The 21723-nt window shown below is 44.7% G+C and overlaps 1 protein-coding gene across 1 annotated transcript in view; it reads right to left on the bottom strand.

Annotated features, from left to right (window-relative positions):
* VPS53 (VPS53 subunit of GARP complex) overlaps positions 1 to 21723 on the bottom strand; it is a 135953-nt gene that overhangs the window by 30843 nt on the left and 83387 nt on the right. The window contains 4 exon segments of the mRNA XM_053893207.1: positions 4026 to 4104; positions 5056 to 5138; positions 11266 to 11413; positions 14190 to 14432. Of these exon segments, the coding sequence (XP_053749182.1) occupies positions 4026 to 4104; positions 5056 to 5138; positions 11266 to 11413; positions 14190 to 14432 (553 nt within the window).

Raw genomic sequence — 21723 nt, forward strand, 5'->3', positions numbered from 1 at the left:
ACGGAGCTACCACATGATACAGCAGTTCCACTCCTAGGTATATATTCGAGAACTGAAAACATATCTATACAAAAGCTTGTATGTGAATATTCATAGTATTATTCATAGAAGTTACAAAGTGGACACAACCTGTGGTGCCTGGGCGGCTCAGTCGGTTGAGCGTCCAACTCTTGATTTTGGCTCAGGTCATGATCTTGTGGTTCGTGAGATTGAGCCCAAGTTGGGCTCGGTGCTAACGGCATGGAGACTGCTTGAGATTCTTTCTCTCTGCCCCTCCCCCATTCTTGTGCTCTCTCTCTCTCTCTCTCTCTCAAAATAAATAAATAAAACTTTAAAAAAAAAAGCGCAAACAACCCAAATGTCTATCAACTGATGAATGGATAAACAAAATGTGGTCTAACTGCACAATGGAATAGTATTCAGCCATAAAAAGGAAGCCTGATACATGCTACCACATAGAGTAACACTGAAAACATTAGGCTATGTGAAGAAAGCCAGTCACAAATGGCCACATGTTGTATGATTCCATTTATGTGAAATGTCCAGATCGGGCAAATACAAAGACAGAAAGTAGATTAGTGGCTGCCAGGGAAATAAGAAGTGACTGCTAATGAGTAGGAGGTTTCTTTTTTTGGCGTGATGAAGATATTCTGGAGTTAGTGGCGGTGGTTACACAGTCTTGGGAACATGCTAAGACCTACTGAATTATACATTTTTAAAATTTATTTTGTGATGTTTACTTATTTTTGAGAGAGAGACAGAGCACAAGTGGGAAAGGGGCAGAGAGAGAGAGAGAGAGAGGGAAACACAGAATCAGAAGCAAGCTCCAGGTTCTGAGCCGTCAGCACAGAGTCCAATGTGGGCTTGAACTCATGAACCGTGAGATCATGACCTGAGCCGAAGTTGGATGCTCAACTGACTGAGCCACCCAGGCGCCCCTGAATTATACATTTTAAAAGGGTGAATTCTGTGGTATGCGAATTATACCTTGATTTTTAAAAAGGGGACAGACATTGGAACTAGATCTTAAAGGGTGCGCTCGTTGGGCAGGCAATAATGGGAAGGGAATTCTAGGCAGAAAGAACAGAATGAGAAATGCATGGAAGCTGCCCCATCCCCAAAAAGTAATGCATCCAGGGGAGCAGGAGTGGCTGAGTGGCTGGGAGGCTGGAGTACAGGTATATGCACAGGGGTGGCAGAATGAACAAGGCAGCGAAGGGACAAATAATGGAAGCTCTACCTGCTACCCAGGGGTGCCTTCGACAAAAATGACGTGTCTTCCCAGCTGAATAACAGAATTAAATTGCTTGGCTCCACCCATTTTGTCAAGCCTTCTTTCACCAACGCAGAATCCTCTAACTCCACTCCACTTTGGCAAGCCCAACACTCGTTTTCTCACTATTTATAAAATCCATTTCTTTACAGCATCAATTCTTCGAACTTTTCTCCCCACCAGGATAGACACCCCTTGAGGGCAGCCAATTTCCTGTTTCCGATCTTGACTACGGAAGCATGAGTGCAGAGTGCTCTGTGAAACTCCAAAGATGGGTAACGAGATTGGCAGTTTTGACAAAGTTCAGAGCTTTTCCTAACTTTATAAATCTTTACTCATATTGTCACCCTGTTTGGAACGCCCTCTTCATCGCAAATTCGTTCCAAATTTCACCATCTCTTGTGGTCTGTTTCAAATGCCACTTCCTTAGGAAGGCTTTCTTTGTTTCCCCACCTGATGTGAACAGAGAGATGAACTCTCTCCTCTTTTAAAGAGGGCACATTTTGTACTTCTCTCACATACTGATTTCCTCATACCTTTTTTGCTGTTACCTGGGCATTCCTCTCATCTCATACATCCCTTATCCCGCACATTGTGGAATCTAAGCACCTTGGGATAAGGTCCATGTCTTTCCCGGCCTTGTAACTCCCAGCGCCGTGCTAGATAGAGTCTGAATTGAACTGTCCAACTAGCACCAAAAAAGGTGGAATCAGAGACAGAAATAAGCATGATCACAAAATAGAAGTTTGAAAAAAAATCCTGGAAGAAACTACACAAAACAGGATGGCAGGCACAAATAACAAAGAGTGTATGTTGAATCAATTTGTGACCACTCGGCTTGTTTGTATCTGGTCATTTTCATCACATGGATCTCATTTCCCTAGAACTCCAGAAGGCTCAGACAAAGACCAATGGCTTCCCAGCTGCTGCGCTCCCTAGTCTGTGGTTTTCCTATGATATAAACAAAAGATTCTGGAGGTATGGTCTCTGTTAATATTTGCTGGTGTGGGTCTGGAGAGAAATGGGTGGTGGTCCGAGGCGGTGGGTGGGGGGAAGTTTGAGGGAAATCCACTAATGAACTGACAGTTCATATAAGCAACACCTGGAGTGTGAAACCCCCCTACAACTGTTATTTTACTGAAAAAATCCCCTCTTCCTTTGTTAAATGTAAAAATTCTTCCCCCAGCTGCATTCCAATCTAAAGTGTGTGGCAGTTCAGGGGAGATGGCAGCTGGAACAGATCAGATGCAGGGTACGGTGCATGTTCACCAGCAACTAGGGGATAATCAGAGCCCAAAGATGAATCTTCAGAGCCATATTCCTTTAAGAAAATGGGTTAGCCTCAATTTGCCTGCTCATGTTCTGCTCATAAACACCGAGAATACTGGAAATATACACGCACATCTGACTGGTGGAAAGCATCAGCTTTTTGAATAGAAACTTTGTGACATCAGCTATTCAGGACTCCCCACTCAGCTTCCTAAAACCCTGCAGCTTAAGTTTTGGTTTTCGTCCTACTTTTGTTAAATATTTACAATCTACTACAAACCCAAATTCAGACCAAATGTGTGCTTACACAACCTTGTGACACGGCCACTCCTCCCGACAAGAGCACCAACATCTACGGGCGCCAGGCCAGTCATTCTCATGTTCCGTCCTGACAACCCTGGGAGGCACAGAGCCGCATTTCACATACTTGAGTTCATTTGGGCCCAGAGAGGTTAAGTCATTTGCTCAATGGCCCCAGAGAAAAAAATGAGAAGAGTTAGGTCCCTCTGACTCCAAGGCCAGTGTTTTTTCCACTGTATTCTACTACTGGCCAGAAGGCTCCAGAGAAGTTCTTTCTTCAGAGTTTAAGAATGCTACAAGAGTTTGATAACTCGAGAACAGGCATTGGCAAACATTTTCTGTAAAGGGCCAGACAGGAAGTATTTTAGGCTTTTTGAGCTGTATAGTCTCATTACTTATTTACTAATTCATTACTTGCTTCTGCCACTGTAACACAAAAGCACCCACAGATAATATATACGTGAATGGGCATGGCTGTGTTCCCATAAAACTTTATTTACAAAAACAGGCAATGGGTAAGATTTAGACTATAGGCTGTAGTTTGCTGACCCCTGCTCTAGAAATTCTAGAGTGGACGGCATCATGTTACTTGGGTTAAAAATCAACAAAGAACTGCCCGTTTACAACTTAACTAATCAACAAACAAGAGACTCTTCTAGATCCTATATGTCCAGGCACTTCAGGAATTTACATCCTTTTAGGAAGAAAAGACACAGACAAGTAAAAGGCAAATGGTAACATGAGGCAGCACGTGCTAAAGGAGGGAACTGAGGGCCCAGGGCTGACTGATGGGCCACCATGACATTAGAAAACCAATGTCCACAACCTGACCAAATAATCCTGTACGGATACCAGAGCTGAGAAAGAGCCAGAAGTTCCTGCCATAAGCGCTAACAAAACCACCCATTCTGCTGAGACCACATGAACGTTTTCAGCATGTATCAGATGCTAAACAAAGACATCTCCTTTGGACTTACCAAACACACCTGCTCCCTGTCTCGTTCTCAGAGAACAAGCAACTGACCTAAAGTACAAGATAAACTGATTTCCTAGAGGACTTCCATCCTCCTCCCTGCTGATACCTGAAGCAGTGAAGAACCTCAAGGAGCTACGGGCAAGGGCTGGCAGGAACCACTGGGGGTCCCTGTTGGAGGGCTAGAAGAGGCACTTCCCCAAACCTTACCTTGCTCATGGCAGTGAGGGCAGGGTCGCAGGCAGCATCGAGATCTTGAACCAACAACTGGATGCTGCTAGAGATGACACTGCAAGTCAAACACATCACTGTGGTCATGACTTCAAAAGACTAACTTTCTCAATTACCAACACGGCCCCTGCCAAATCTTTTAGGGACTTGTCTCAAAGTTAGATTCATCATTTCTTCAGAAGAACTCGAGCTTGATTTCAAAAGGGAACGGATGACAAGGAGGAGCCTTGCAGCCCTTCATTCTTGCTCCGTGTCCTGGCCTCTATTTGGGTGTGTGCCCACTGAGTCAGATCACAAAATTCCATGGCTAGTCCCCCTGATCACTCCATCCAGAATCCCTCTTCACTTCTTACTTCAAAAGCACCTATTTGCCCCAAATGTTTAAATCAGAACTTGAAAAAAAAAAAAAAAGTTGAGAAAAGGAGAGGAAATAACTTAGGAGGAGAATCTTGACTTTTCCTCGGTAAGTGCTTGATGTGCAGGCTGAAGCTTGGCCTGCCCTGGTCTTATTTACTGACCACAACAAATGAACTGCAGGCCGTACTGGCAAAAGGACTACTTTGAGAAGGCTTTCCAGTTTGAACCTCTTGGACAGACACCCTCCACCCCACCCCTACCCCCACCTAAGTCAAGATGCTCACATTTCCTGTTGGAAGACACTGCAGATAGGGCTGCCCTTTGTGGATTTGGGGTAGGCGGGGGGCAGACAGGAGGCCCTGGACTTGACCTTCCTACAAGGATGGCCAAGGGAGGACTTCTCTTTTTGTTATTGTCAGTAGTGCAACAGTAAAGGCCCCGTATGCTAAAAATGACTGCTCGTGAGAAGGCAGCGTGGGAGGCACCAACTTCTAATGCTTTTTCTTAGTGGCTACTGGAGAATCATCCTGATTCAACAGGAGGCCCGGGGGACCTCTGAAGTTCTGTAGTGACCTAAGGCCGACAGCCTGAGACATTCTGCTTTGTGAGGGGTAAAGGGCAGGCCTTAAGCAAATATGTGCAAGGTACGTACGTGCTGAACGTATCCATTTCTCCGGTCAGATTGATTCGTTCAGTCAGACTCACATCAACTTTTTCTTTGAGTTTTTCTTCTAGCTATTAACAGTAAGAGAGAAAAACATGCTTAACGATTATCCAAAGGAGTGCTATAAATAAGAATACTTAACATGTACCGAGTTTGATGATTCAGTACAATTCCAGGCACTTTTCATGTACTGACTCATTTAATCCTCACAACCCGAGGAGGAAGATTCTATTATTATCTCCATTTTACAGAAGAGAAAGTGGAGGTGTGACCTCCCCAAGACAGTACGTGGTAGGGCCACGAGTCAAACTTCGTCTAGAACCTGTGCCCTTTAGCACTGGGCTGCACTCGTTTCTTATGACACACTGACAATTCACTTCATTAATTTTAAAAAGACCCCCGTTTTTAGGCTCCTCCCTGCTCCATGAACTGCAGGCTTGCTCACCAGCACTGGAAGCCTCTGGTGGTTAAGTGGCAGTAAACTCAGTGAAAGTATTCACTGAGAGCACTGCTATGGGCCACCCACTATGCGAAGGTGCTGGGGATACGCAGGTAAACAACAAAAAAAGCACAGGCTGCCCCCATCAGCCTACAGCCAAACACTGGCCATGCTCCCAACCGCCTCAAAGAAGAAGACAACTGACCGGGAATTGTAAACATCTCCAAGCATCCTGGGAACTGACTCATCTAGCACTCCCAAAGCTATTGAGTATACAAACTCTAATAATGAATGTTTTGTCTTAAACTTAAAAATGCTCTTAGGGGTGTGTACATTAGTGTAACTTTCCGGAATGCAATTTATTTAAAAAGCAGAGATTTAAATACACACACTCTTTAAAACCGCAATTTCACACCTAGAGATATATTTCAATGAATAACGAGAACGATATACAGACATACGCGAGTATTCTTTCCAGCGTTCGTTAATTCAACCAAAATTTACAGAAAACCTGCTTTGTGCCAGGCTCTGTAACAGAGTGAGTTATTCAGTGAACAAAACAGGTAAGATCCTCTTTTCTTTTCTTTCCTTTTTTTTTTTTTTTTAAATGTTTACTTATATTAGAGAGAGACAGAGTGCGAGCAGGGGAAGGACAGAGAGGGAGGGAGGCACAGAATCTGAAGCGGGCTCCAGGCTCTGAGCTGTCAGCATAGAGCCTGACACAGGGCTCAAACTCACGAACCGGGAAATCATGACCTGAGCCGCTGGACACGTAACTGACTGAGCCACCCAGGCACCCCAAGATCCTCTTTTCTTAAAGCATACACTCTGGTGGTCTTGCTTATGTTAGTGACAAGCTGGAAACAGTTCACATGTTTATAAGGGGCCAGTGGAGCAAATGACAGCGCAGGCTTACGATGCTTAAACTCTTCAGCGGCCTTTTTCTGTTACGCTGAAAATACAATCTAAACTTTCTAACCGTGATTTGGGTCCTCTCTGGCTCTCCGGCCCACTTCTGGCTTTCCCCCTTGCCTGCCTGGCCTCACTTACTCTGAAGGCTTAAGGTTCTGGAATGCACCCAGTCTCTCCCCCTCAGGGCCTTTACACTTCACACTTTCCGCTTCCTCTCCCTGAAACAGCCTTGCTCACCCCTCCTAACCAGGCTCCTTGCTTCGCCACCCCCACCTCCCAACCCTTCCTCACTCCTCCCCTGGCAGTCCCCCTCCCAACCCTTGGTGTCGGCTTCAATACCAGCTCCCCTCAGAGAGGCCTTCCTTGAGCAGCTACTTGAGTAAGCAACCCCCTAACCAGCACTCACCACAAGACTGAAGTTACATCGTGGCTTATTATTATCATCTTGGTTTCTCCGTTAGTTCTAAGTCCGCTGACGGTAAGAAACCATCTACTTTGTTCACTTCTGTTAATTAACACCAAATACTATGCTTGGTACATAGTAAAGGCTTCATAAAGATCTCTTTGGATGAGTGAAAGCAACACCCTATGCAGGCGTTAAGTGTAAAAGGGTTACAATTAATGAGCCAATAGTGAGACATTATTGGCATTGTTTTCCAAGTTTTATTTTTGAATTCTTCACTACTTAGATCTTTTTTTTTTTTAAGTTTATCTATTTTGAGAGACTGGGGGGGGGGGAGAGAGAGAGAGAGAGAGAGGGAGGGAATGCATGTGAGGGAGGGAGGGCCAGAGAGAGAGGGAGAGAGAGAATCCCAAGCAGGCTCTGCACGGTCAGCGCAGAGCCTGATGCAGGGCTTGTACTAACAAACTGTGAGATCGTGACCTGAACTAAACTCGAGTCAGACACTTAACCAGGCGCCCTGCACCACTTGGATTCCTGTCTCTAAGGTATCTCCTTCCATTTCTTCTTGCCTTCTTCCTGCCATTTTTTTTCTAAGGAAACTGGATTGTCTGCTCTGTAGTTTTCCCACAGTTTGGATTTTGTTGATTGTAGCCACAGGGTATTAATTAACATGTTCCTTGTTCCTTGTATTTTCTTTGAATTGTAGTTTTGTGTAGAAGCTTGATCAGATTCAGGTTCTTTTTTTCCTTCTCTTCTTTTTTTAGAAAACTACTTCATGATGGTGTTGTGTATTTCTATCAGCGGATACACGATGTTCGCTTGTCTCTGTTTTTGTGATGTCAGCAGCCATTGACAGTCAATGCCTAGATCCATTATTTCATTAGGAGGTATAAAAGAATGACATTCTAATTCATTTCTTCTTCACTTATTAGCTAGACTTCTGCTATAAAGAGATACCTCCCATTGTCAATGATTTCATGATCCTGAAGTCTAAGTTAAATAGGAAAGACAGGATAAGAACTTTCTCTGTACCAGTTTTCAATTCACGCCAGTGGTTCCTTAGTGTGTTCGAAGGTGGTAAGTAAACTTAAAACAAAACAAAACAAAACAAATCATTGTAACCACATAGATTTAAACACATCTGATGTTTTCAATGCACTGCCGTCAACTTCTCACTGATGCTTCTACAACCCACCTTTGACCAGCAGAGTGTATTCAGGTAGGCTCCTGTATTAGTTCCTTAGGGCTGCTTGAACAAATTACTACAAACCTGGTGGCTCAGAACAGACATTTATTCTCTCAGTTCCAGAGGCCGCAAGTCCAAAGTCAAGGTGTTGGCAGAGCAGGTTCCTTCTGGAGGTTCTGAGGGAGAAACTATCCCATGCCTCTCTTCTATCTTCTGGTTGCTGGAAATCCTTGGTGTTCCTTGGCTTATAGATGTATCTCCCCAATCTCTGCCTCTGTCTTCATGTGGCTTTCTTGCCTGTGTCTGTTAGATCTTCCTCTCCTTTCTAAGGATGCCATCTCCTTTCTAAGGATGCCAGTCATTGGATTTAGGGTTCCTAAATGCAAAATAATCTCTTCTTCAGATCCTTACTTGATTATAGCTTCAAAGACCCTATTTCCAAATAGGGTCACATTCACAGGTACTGGTAGTTAGGACTTGCACACATCTTTCTGTACAATAAGCCCATTATGGCTCCTGAATCCTTTTGAAAGGACTCTCACAGTCTCTGATCTTTTTCTTGCTTTTTGTACAACATGATGCTCCAGGCTCATCTTGTACATTTTGTGTCCCAGACCTGGAATTACTCATTTCTGCAGGAATCTCTGGTTTCTTTTAGGGGAAAATAGTATTTAGAGATCACAGTATAGGTGCTAAGAATGTACTGACTTTTATAATCAATAAAAATAATTTTTTTATAACAAAAAAATTTGGCTACATCTATCATGAGTCATCAAAATGGTCTTTGGCCCACTAGTACTTCTAGAACCTTTAAGAATCTGGGTGTCTGGATGGCTCAAGTTGGTTAAGCATCTGACTTTTGATTTTTGCTTTGGTCATGATCCCTGGTTTGAGGGATCGAGCCCTGTGTTGGGCTCTGCCCTGACAGTGTGGAGCCTGCTTGGGATTCGCTGTCTCAGCAATCTCTCTGCCCCTCCCCCGTTTGTGTGTTCTCTCTCTCTCAAAATAAATAAATACACATTAAAAAAAAAAAAGAATCTGTTCTAGAAAAATAATGCAAAACATATTAGATATTCTTTGTAGAATTTACTTACAGAAGCAAAACCTGAAACAGCACAGATAATTATGCAAGATCCTGTTAAATCATTTATGGTATTGTCCCTTAATGAAATATTACAGAACTATAACATTGTTAGTAATGAAGATATCATAGCAACAGGAGAAATGCTAATGCTGTGATGTCAATAAAAACAGCAAAGGGGTAAGAGTGAAGTAAATTAAGATTATAGCATACAAAATTGTGGTGGTAAAGCATCTGACTCTTGATTTTGGCTCAGGTCATGATCTTAGGGTCCGTGTCCCTCTGCGCTGACAGTGTGGAGCCTGCTTGAGATTCTTTATCTCCTTCTCTTTCTCTCTTCCCCTGCCCCTCCCCCCCCCCCACACATTCTCTCTCTCTCAAAATAAGTGAACAAACTAACTAAATAAACTGCCTCTCAGAAAGAAAAAAAATGATTGTAGCATACAAAACTATGTTCATGAAAAAGGACTGAAAGAAAATACTCCCAATTGCTAATATGATTATTTGATGGTAATGAGATTAAGAGTTATTTTTTTTTAATATTTATTTATTGGGGCGCCTGGGTGGCTCAGCTGGTTGAGCTTCTGACTTCGGCTCAGGTCATGCTCTCACAGTTCGTGGGTTTGAGCCCTGCATCGGGCTCTGTGCTGACAGCTCAGAGCCTGGAGGCTGCTTTGGATTCTGTGTCCTCCTGTCTGTCCCTCCCTGCTCATGCCTTGTCTCTCTCAAGAGTGAATAAAGGCTAAAAAAATTTTTTTTAATTAATCTATTTTGAGAGACAGAAAGAGAGCTCGTGAGCAGAGGAGGGGCAGGGAGAGTGAGAAAGAGAGAATCCTAAGCAGACTCATGCTGTCAGCACAGAGCCCAATGTGGGGCTTGATCCCATGAACTGTGAAATCATGACCCAAGCCGAAATCAAGAGTCGGATGCTTTAACTGAATGAGCCACCCAGGCGCCCCAAGAATCATTAATTTTGTATTTTTCCCCCTTTGGTACCATGGTTATTTTACTTTTAAAATACTCTATTTTGGGGGCACCTGGGTGGCTCAGTCAGTTAAGCGTCTGACTTGATTTTGGCTCAGGTCATGATCTCACAGTTCGTGGATTCGAGCCTCATGTTGGGCTCTGCGCTCAAGGCACGCACACACTCTTTCTCTCTCTCAAAATAAATAAATAATCTTAAAAATTCTATTCACATGTGTGTATGCCTTCCTTTTCTGCACACATGCAAAACAGTTAAATGGTGTTTCTTCACCACACAACTCTGGGACCTCTCTGCCTTGGAGGTCTTCATCAATATTGCTGTCCTGCCCTAGGGGTTCTTGGGGGCTAAAGGGATTGCCGTCTCTGGCTCTGAGGCCAAACCTTTACAGTGAAGTTTTGGGGGGAACGCTTCTTATTCTGGCCTCCTGTAGTCTTGCTCTGGCTCACAGGCACTCCAAGCTGTACCGTCTGAACCATAATTTATGACTACCTTCCTATGATCCAGACATGTGTAAATAATAAGCCCAAAAGGGGGGGAAGAGCAGAACCTTCTCCAATTATTTTCCTTCTCTTGGCCTTAGGTGAATTCCAGACCAAATGTGAAAAGGAACTTCTAATCCCACGTCTAAGGCTGAATGGAAAATTCTTCTGGGTCTTCCTTCTGCTAATGGGGAGCTCCAGCAGAGGCATCACCCTTTCCTGCTTCATAGTTCCTGAACGTCAGCGTCCAAACAATGGCTGTTTGTTTAGGCAGGCTGAGAATGCTGTGTGCATTTCAGGAGACACATGAAAGCCCAAAGGATTTTGCTTAGCCCAGTAACACTTCTGAGCATGGGATCACTGGCTGTGACTCATCACCACCAAAGGCCGGGTCCTAGCACTGTTAAGTTTGTTGCTACTTTTCTCCTACGGGAGACAGTGCTACTGACCTACTTTCAAGAAGGCATGCCCTCTGAGGAACTTAAACCACTCTGGGGGAGACCAGTCATACTTTCTTGCCCAGTCTCCTTTTAACAAGGCTCTTCTGTAAGATGGCTGCCTGGGCCGTCTTTCGGCTGGACTGCAAATTTTCCTCTGTGACCCACCTTTATGTGGCTGACCAAGGTTGTACACGGCTTGTTAGGGCCCACAGTTTCAGCCACTGAATTAGGAGGCCCAAATGGGTCAGGAAAAGGAGGTGGTGGGCAGCTCACCTGCTGGGTGGTGGCCAGACAGTACTCTGCTGTGCTCAGGATGCTGCAGATGAGGCAGAGCTCCTCTAGAGTGAACTTGGCCACTTCTGAGCCTTCCTTTTCCTTGAGGAGGCTGCTGATGGTCAGCCCTCCACTGCTGCTTGTGGTTCTGAGGAAAAGGAACAGGAACCGGTCAGGCTGGGACTTATTTGCTTCCTGAACTGGTAGCTGCACATCTTAAGACAAAGAAAAGGGGGAAGGAAAGGCTGGACATGGCCCAAACAAACCTACGTACACTGAGTCCTTTTCCTACTGACCTTACCTTGACTATCATCTGTTTAAATTCTCTGACCATCAGAAGTAGGAAGAGACGATTCCAACAGCAAGCCAATAATCAGTCACATGAACGAAGATGACTCTCGTACTCACAGAGAAGGCGGCTGAGTGACTTCTCTGCTTAGCTTAGAATCTCCTGATCTGGAAAGTTCGAGAGTTCTGTAGCACAAAAGCTGGTTCTCCAATTGCCCCTCTCAGTTAGGAAACTTCTGCACAGGAATGTGTACGCTGTGCTTGTGGAGGGGTACCAAAGTGAATGTTAAAGCATGGCTGCTGCCCAAAGCCCGACTGTCTCACACCTTCCTACTGATATAATCATGTGTCCACAAAATATAAAAATACAGTTATAAAACCTCCTGCTATTTCAACTGTGAGATTCTAAATTTTTTAAAAGACAGAACTCAATGACATTTACCGTAAAAATAAAACGTTAAAAAAGGTAACCCTAAAACTGCCAAGTCTTACTGGGAATCAAAGATTTGAAAATATCTTAATTTCCAGCACTTACAAGGGTTGTGAGGACACTGACCCTCTCTTGCACTATGGGTCCAGAGTACTGAGTTGTAAAAACTTCGGGAGGCATATTTCAGGAGCTTAAAAAAAAGGTTCACACTGTTTGACCCGGTGGTTCCACTGCTGTTCAAGGATGCTTTTCTGAGTGTTACTTAAAATAACTAAAGTAGTGAAACCAACCTAAATGATCAATTAGAAGTTCGGAAGTGAGGTGAGGTTCTTCTGTATGCTGGATTATCATGACATCGTGAAGTGTTTCGATGACGATGTGCTAGTGTTGGACGGTGTCTGGTGGCCTCCCAGATCCATTCATTGCTATTCTCTTCCCTCCTCTATGGCTCAGGAGACTGACCTCTACAGACCTATCACCCAGGCTTGAGAGGTAGAGGGGAGAGAGAAGGCTGAGTACTAACAAGGCCTCCTGCTCCCTCTGCTTCAGTGTGGTGCTGGCCCCCACCGTGGCCCTCTTCTGTGGGGCAGCCTTTTGTCCACAGCCCTGGCTCTCAAGGGAGTTTTTTTATTTTTTTATTTTTTATTAAAAAAAAAATTTTTTTTTAATGTTTATTTATTTCTGAGACAGAGAGAGACAGAACATGAGTGGGGGAGGGGCAGAAGAGAGGGAGACACAGAATCCGAAGCAGGCTCCAGGCTCTGAGCTGTCAGCACAGAGCCCGACGCGGGGCTCGAACCCACAGACTGCGAGATCATGACCCGAGCCGAAGCCGGATGCTCAACCGACTGAGCCACCCAGGCGCTCAAGGGAGTTTTAAAGTAGTTAACAATTACCCCCCTGGTATTTGGATGCTTCAGAATCCTCTGCTGGTGCCTTTCACCGTGCCCCCATTTCTGTGAATAGATGCTTTGGTAACAACACCCTAGCTGAGTACACTGTTTCCTGCTGGGACACATGGGAAAATGCTCACAGGATGATGTTAGGTGAAAGCTGCAGGGTTTAAAACTACAGGCTGTATAGTCCCAGCACTGCGAATCGAGCAAGAGCACAAAATCACGCACGTTACATATGTAAGTAAACAACAGAAAAACATATACCAAAAATTTGAATTTGTCTTCTCTGGGTGGTGAGATGATAGCTGACTTTTATTTCTGTCTTTGTGCTTTTCTGTGTTTTCTAAACTATAATAAATTTATATTATTCTGACGATCAGAATAAAAGTTATTGAAAATTAAAAAAATGTTACCGTGGTCAAAGAAATTCTCGGTGAAATATATCTTTTACTTCCAATCTCTGGCTACAGCATAAGGATTTTATTTTCTTTCCTCCAAATAACATAAAACTCCCATATACAATACATTTTAGTGAAAACAACAGCAACTAATTCCAGAATTATTGAATTTGGCCATGGGGATGATTTATAAATACTAAGTTCCAAAGCATCACTTTAGATCGCATTATTATAATTGAAATTGCTATGGAACCAAAAATCTTTAAGCTCTAGTCAAACACCATTAATTTCCATTAGTAAGCAATATAACAATATTCTAATGTCCCAGAATAAATACAATGAAGTCACTATAATTAGGGGCTGTGCTACGCAACCCCCTTCCCCCAAATCCTACCAGATCTTTAAACACTAGACTCTGTCCAGTATAGCAAGACACAGATACCATAAGAGAGACTTTGGAATGCACTCAGCTCGAGGGAAAAGCAGATTACTGCCTCCCATGTGCTTATCACCCCAGGGTATGCAATCATTGAATGAAATTGCCCATGCTGTTTAAAAATTATTGCTACCAGCGCCCTACCTTTTTTTTTTTTTTTTTGCTAACAACCTATTGTTGAAACCATGTCAACTAAAGATATACATAATGGAACTGACTCCCTTGAGTCCACTGTGGGAAGATCTGACCTATGCTGGTGGCCACGGTGGGCATTTCCTCTAACAGTCTTGATCAGCTGTGGAATCCCATTAGATAGGAAATAGTCTCAGGCCCTTGGGAACTCAGGCCTAAGGGTATTTTCCTCATTGAGGCTCTTAGCAGTTCAGTAAACTATTTCGGAGATTTCCTCAGATTCCCATATTTAGGTATATTCAGAATCTTACTTCACCACTCGGACCAGGAAGAATAGCACTCACTTGGGCAGATTGCCAGAGAGGATTTTCCAGGCATATTCTCGGAGGTACTTCTGGAAAATGGTGGTCAGAGCGATCATCGGCTCCCCAGTACTGAGTTGAGAGCACTGCACCATGCACTTCTTGTAGTAGACAAAGAGGTCAGCACAGCTGGGGAGCACAGCACCCCCTTCATCAGTGTTGGGCTTAGGTGGCCCCTGGGCTTTGAAATCGGCCACGAACCGATCTATCAGCTCTCCAAGGTTTCTAGAAGGAAGAAAACCTGCCATGTTATTTCAAGAAAGATAAAGCAAATGTGCTTAACTGCCACGAGTAAATCATTCCTAATGCTTTTTACATTTAAAATTGGACCCAGGGGCGCCTGGTGGCTCAGTCGGTTAAGTGTCTGACTTTGGCCCAGGTCATGGTCTCACGGTTTGTGGATTCGAGCCCCACGTCAGGCTCTGTGCTGACAGTTGGGAGCCTGGAGCCTGCTTCGGATTCTGTGTCTCCCTCTCTGCCCCTCCCTAGCTCACGCTTGCACTCTCTCTCTCTGTCAAAAATAAACTTAAAAAAATAAATAAAATAAATAAAAGTGGACCCATTTTTATTGCACCAGCCCTCTTACAGTAATAGCAGCAAGAATAACTGGCATTTGTGTGCTGCTTTATACTTTTTTTTTTAAAATTAATGTTTATGATTTTTGAGAGAGACACAGAGAGCAAGCATGGGAGGGGCAGAGAGAGAGGGAGACACAGAATCTGAAGCAGGCTCCAGGCTCTGAGCTCTCCTCACAGAGCCTGATGTGGAGCTCGAATCCATAAACCATGAGATCATGACCTGAGCTGAAGTCGGACGCTCAACTGACTGAGCCACCCAGGAAGCCCCTGCTTTATACTTTTCAAGGCATTTCATGATCACATTTGACCCCAAGCCTCTGTGAGAGAGGTAAGGTATTACTGGACTCTCTAAGAGATGAAAAAAGTAAGGTCTATAAAGTTTGTCACATAATTTAGTGGCAGAGCTGAGCCTAGAATCTGCTACCATGTAAGTATCATTTCACCTTTCCCCAAATGAAAATAATGATAGAGACCATTGTCTGAACGCTTATGATGTATCAGGCACACACCATGTCGGCAGTTTATAAGTGTTATTTCATTGCATTTCACTTAATTTGCACAATAACCTTATGAAGTACGTATTATTAACTGTCCTCATTTTCAAAAAGCAAGGTGCAGAAAAGTTAAGGACCTTGTCCAAGGTCATACAGCAAGAGGGGTGGGGGGAGCCAGGATTCAAAACTAAACAGCCTGGCTCAAACCTCATGTTTTTAACCCCTCTACCTTACTGCCTCTGAAAACACAAAAAGGTTATGATGTCAGGAAACATTTGGTATCACTAACCTACCCACGAGGTAGATGCCAAAACAAAGAGAAACCGTAAAGAAATATTCTAAGGCTTTCTTGATGTTTTTAATGCAGTTTCTCCTTAAAACTTACAGAATCAAAGGTGTAAAAGCTCTTGGGAGAGGGGAGGGGAGGGCAGCCCCCGGCTTGTAGCAGGTCACGATGGTGAGCATGGCTGCAGCTGTCCCCCCACTCCCCATTCAAACATCACTGAGTTTGCTCCATCGTGTTGAGTCATCGTAACTACGATCCAGTGGGGCTCTACTCACTGCTTCCTGCACAGTCGTGCTGTATGAAAAATGGGAGGGGTCCCTCCACCCCTTGACATTTTACATCTTTCTAGGTTGCTGTCCAAGGCTACAAGAATCCAGCTGTGCTTTTCATTTTTTTTTTTTTAACATTTGAGAGAGACAGAGACAGAATGTGAGTGGGTTGGGGCAGAGAGAGAGGGAGGCACACAATCTGAAGCAGGCTCCAGGCTCTGAGCTGTCAGCACAGAGCCCGACACAGGGCTTGAACCCACAAACCATGAGATCATGACCTGAGCTGAAGTTGGGACGCTTAACCGACTGAGCCACCCAGGCTGTGCTTTCAAAATGTATTTACATAACAGGAAGAAAAAGATAAGAACCACACACAGCAGAGGAGAAAACTGACATTTTACTCAGGAGTTTTTGTTATTGAAAGTTTATTACATCCAGATGTAGCCACTCTGCCCTCAAAGAACTTCAGGCCTAGGCTGGGTCTTTGTGAGGATGGTTAGCAAGCAGGGGAGGACCTTGTTAGTTAACCTCGAAAGCTGCGGTGCCACCACCCCCATTCCTCACCACCTCTTCCTGCCCCACCTTTTCCATTGAATCTCTCACTTCTCTTCCTCAGTGACCCTCCACTCTAGCCAGACTCCCCTTTACTTCCCCCTGTTCCATCTCTATCCCTGACTCTGAACCTTTGCCTGGATGCCTCCCCTGGCCAAGATGCTCTCCTGCCACCTCTCTCAGGCTCAGCTCAGGGCTCACCCAGACAACCCCTACTCACACCATTCCTCTCTCTCAGTTTCAACTTCTGTCATCTGCAACACACTGACACTGTATTATCATTTTTTTTTTTTTAACACTTTACCATACAGTGTAAGGATGTCAAATGTTCAAGAAACATGACGACCTTCTCCCATCCTGGGCCCACAGCCGGCAATGCTCTCAAGAATGGCTCTTTTTCATTGGTCTTTGGTGTAATTTCAGAATCTGTCTTGAGAGAGCATTCTGGCCAGTCACTTCTAATAAGCTGAAGTTGGTACAAAAGGTGAAAGGTGCTTGCTACAGAGGAGAATCGTCTGCAATTCATATGTTATCATATCCTCCTTGAGAGGACGGATAATGTTTCCGGGATCTCTGCTCTCCCCAGGCCCACCCGTCACGTTTACGTGTGAGGTTAATCTTTCAGTTATGTTGGTGCCCAATATGTATGCAGCTGATCAGCCCCCATGCTTTGTTCCTGAAGGATGGGAATGGAAGGGTAGGAGAGTGGAGACGGGGCAGGGGCTGGTGCAGTAGAGGGGAGCATGTAATAGGAAAGCAAAGGGTTCCACTTGAGTCTTCTTAGGAGAGATTCTAACCTCCAAATCTCTACTGCTGACCAAAAGAGGGGCCAGAGCTCCAAAGTGCTTTTTACTTTAACCACTTATCTAATTCCGCTAGCAGCTGAAGTCAGAATACCTACTCAAATGCCTCATATTTCTGAGCCAACTCGATCAATAAGATTATAAACTAATTAAACTCATAGAGCATAAAGAAAATTTCCACTTAAAAAAAAAAAAACCCTCTAAAAGACCACCCATACTTTGCAGGCCATCTCCCAAGTCACTTCTGACACTGCTCTCTGTGTAGGTGAGACATAATCCGTTAGAATAAGCTTCCCTCCCTTCAACCTCCACTCTCTGCGCCTGCGTGCTTCTAAGCCACATGAGACACTGGAAAACAAGTAACTGACATGTCACAGCATAGATGGTTCAGTCCATTGATTTCCAGCTGAGCATTTAGTACGTGCAAGGCTCTGGGCTGTGTTTGCCATGCATATGAGACATAAGTGAGTTCAACTAAAGAAAAAAAAGCAAAGGTTGTCGTTTCTTCCAGGTGCCAAACACTAGCCTGAGTTTTGGTGAGACCTTCTGGCAGGACTACTAGAGAAAGGAATGTTGTAGCATACCGACCTGCTGATTGGAATCACAAGAAGGCGTCTTTTACACCATAAAGCAAGTACAATCAAGCAAGAGTTTATGAAGGGTCAAGCTCTGATTAAGGTGTTGCTGGGTGTGGGGGTTAAGACACGCATCTGCCTATTAGAAGCTTTGATCTTATTTGGGGGGATAGGACCCTCATGCTCATGATATTTAGATTTCAAGACAGCAACTACATGCTAATCTTGTAGTACAGACAAGAGGAACAATTTGTTTCAGACAAAGGAAACTAGAGGCAGCTAGAGAGAAAATTTTGCAGCAGACTCAGGTGAGAATAAAGGCACGGAGTCGGAAGTGAGCACAGATTATGATGTGTGGAAGGGAGGATGTAAGGAGGAGGGGACGTGCCTAAGGCGGAAGTCACAAATTGGAAAAGCCCGACCTACGGTTTGATTTACAAGCTCCTCTGCATTCCCACAGCAAAGCGCTGCCAGCTTCATGTCTTCACAGCGGGTACCACCGACTCCCAAGAGGCCATAAGCCTGTAAAGTAGGCATTGTGCTGGGTGCATCAGAAATTCAATCTCCTGTAATCCTCCCAACAGCCCTGAAGAGAAGGCGTTATTATCTCCACTTCATAAATGACAAAATTGAGGCTGAGAAAAAGACTGTAACTTGCCCTGGGTCACGGAATTTGTCGGAGCCAGACTCTGAACCTGGGGATGCCTGACTCCCAAGCCCAGTTCTATCTACTCTACTGTGCTCTGACTTTGCAACACTAAAGCGCTACACAGAGAGATGGAATTGTGCTTGCTGCTGACTCACTTGCTCTCCGGCTTAAAGGAACATGTCACAGATGTGGATGGTATCTTTTACCCCCTCCCCTGTAGCTTGAGCTTTCTGAGCAAGATGTACGAGATTGTCAGGGGCCCACACGAACTACTGCTGGGGGTTCTGCTGATCAATGAAATGACCCAGGAAGAAAAGACCAATGCAGAGCAGTATTAGTAAAGGACGAGCAGGGCAGTTCTTCCGGTGGATCTGCAGTCGGCATCCCTAGCAACAATATTCCAACTGGAAGGCAGAGTGGTGACGGCACGGGGAGAGGCAGTCAGTCAAAGCTGGCAAGGAGGTGAGCATGGGCAAAGCGGCTTCAGGTCCCCAGGAAGTTACAGGACTTGTTAAACCGAGGGTACCCAAACTGATCTGCACCCCCTCCCTCTCCTGCCCTTAGGATGGGGCCAAGGATTTGGCTCTGGTGTGGCCAGTGGGGTTGGGAAGCCCAGGTATGGCTTGAGCACAACTGGGAGATGGATTACACACAGGTAAATGGAGCAAATCAGTAAATACACGGAAGATCTGGCGGGGGGGGGGGGCGCACCAAGTTTCTCACTGCTGCAGAAAGTAGTTACAGACGAGGAAAGGGGGAGGCTAAGATAAATCCTGTGGTGTTAGAGCAGAATTAGAGTTACCAGCATAGATTCACAGGTTCTAATATAGGCTGGTATAAAAACAGATACCGATGCATGTGTTTAAACATGTATGTGTATACATACATCTATTTCTCAGCTGTCTCAGCTGCGAGGACCTAGAAGCATGACATCCGAGGAGTAATGAACATACTTGATGCCTGGAACTTAGTTTCTAAATATCATTCCCCACCAAAGAGACAAGGGATCCTGGAAAAACAGATGACTCCAGGGCTGGGGTAGGAAAGTACAAGATGGGCCTGGTATATTTTGTTGTGCCAGAAAGGAAGTGCCCCAGAAATGATAGGAATATGCAAAAAGCACAAAAAACCAGCTCGGAGGGGGGGTTCCAATGGCCAAATCAGGGACAATTTGAGCATTAAAATAACGATGGATCCTGCAAGAGAAAAAGGACATCAGTGGAAAAACTGGTGAAGCCCAAATAAAGTCTGAGTTTAGGAAAGAGTACTGTACCAGTGCTAACTTGCTGGTTTGGAGAACTGTTCTATGGTTACGTAAGATGTTAACATTAGGAGAACTTGGGGAGAAGGGAATACGGGAAATCTGCACTACTTTTGAAATTTTTATGTAGGTTTAAATTTATTCCAACATAAGCTTTAAAAAAAGGTAATAACGGCTATAACCCATTGAATAAAATAGGAATCGACGAGTAGGTGCTGATACAATAAATGGGGAAGAGAGAAAGCTTTTTCTTAAAATATAATGCCAACTCATAAATGTAGAAGAAATGGTAGTATTAGAAAAATCACCATTTGGCAACGATCTTAGTAATAAATGATTCAGACAAGTATCAGGGGGAGGTGAAAGATGAGAAAAAGACTATTTATATGGTTTCAACGTTTCTCCTGACACTTATTAATTATTAATGACTTATTAATAAATAGAGAAACCTGGCGGACTCCATCTAAAGTGATAAAAGTGAACACCACAAGCTGTGGGGCAAACTGACAGTGTGCCTCCCGACATGAATTACCGAGAAGAGCCCGGCACTACTTCTGCATAAATCATAAATCATGAGGAAACAGCCAAACGCAGACTGAGGGACATTCCACAAACTGGCCTGTGCTTCTTCAAAAATTTCAAGGTCATGAAAGATAAAGAAAGAATGAGTTATTTTTCTGGATGGAAGGGACCAAAGAGACGTGACAAATAAATGCATCCTGTGATCCTGGCACGGACTCTGGGTCCAGAAAAGACCTGATCGGGACAACTGGTAAAGAGGAATGGGGTCCGTGAGTTAAATGGTAATGGCGGATCAAGTTAACTTCCTGATGCTCGCAGGTATACGGTGGTTAGGTGGATGGTGCCCTTATTTACAGGAAACGCACACTGAGGTATGAAGGGGGAATGGGGCCCTCTCACCTATGATCTGGAGGAAGTGTTGACGTGGGGAAATCTCCAAGAGAAAATCACTACATCCCCAAGAGTAAAAGTTCTATTATTAACTTCTTTCTTGCACATAAACAAAACTTGAGAAAGCCACCTAATGCACAGAAGGACAGCTTCGCCCAGCCTGCTGAGGAGATGGCTCTGGGAATATCCTGCTTCCTGCCCCCTCACCAGGTGCCGGCTCTGCAGTCCTCCCACCGCTGTTTGGCTTTTGGTGGGGGCAGGTGCCACCAGAACTTTCCTCGGGCAGGTGGGAGGCTGGGGAGAGGAGACGGCAGACCCCATGCCAGGCCCAGTGAAAAGCTGGGAACACTGATCGGGCCACACAACCGCTTAAGAGTCCGGAACAAGACCACTGGCGGGGGACAGCAGGCACGGTTCCTGCCCACTTGTGCCAAATGCCAACACGTCACCTCGATTCACCCTCGCCACTAATCTTGTGAGGGGAACAGTACTAACTTCACTGTAGAGAGGACAAAACAAACTCAGACAGGTCAAGTACCACGCTTGAGGTCCCAGGCTAGTGAGTGCGGAGCTCTGACTCAAATCCAGGTCTGTCTGGCATCCAGGCCCACGCTCTTTCCACAATACCGTGCTGGGTCTCTGTCATCTGGGAGCTTGTGAATGGTCTAAGATTTTCCTCCCTTGCAGATTTCTGAGTCAGAGCTACAAGAATGTAACATGTACAAAATCAGTCCCCACCTGAGTCTCTTCCCCAGCCTTAAGACTCTCTGACAAAAGGGAGAAAGGGCTTTGCAGAACCCCTTGAAATTGTACTCAAAATAGTGGGGGGTTTATGTGATTTTTTTGTTTTTTGGGGTTTTTTTTGGCAAGAGAGTCTACAGTCTCATCGGACTCTCAAGGGGATCTATGACTCAAAAAAGGTTAATCACCACACAGCTTTAGGCATTATTTTGCCCGACTCTCTGCTTTAAAAGCTGAGGAAATGGATTTCTTGAACTCTATTTTCTACTTCAAGCCTTTGTTGCTTATTCTGGAGTGACAAGAGCACAACCTACGCAGTTCTCCTACGAGCAGCTCCCACTGCTTCCCCAGCACTGTGGAAACATCCCAGTGAGGCCAGACGGCAGGATGAGTGGC

The sequence above is a fragment of the Panthera pardus genome, unplaced genomic scaffold (genome assembly GCF_024362965.1).
Source record: "Panthera pardus isolate Hobbes unplaced genomic scaffold, ASM2436296v1 HiC_scaffold_3, whole genome shotgun sequence".
Lineage (NCBI taxonomy): Eukaryota > Metazoa > Chordata > Mammalia > Carnivora > Felidae > Panthera > Panthera pardus.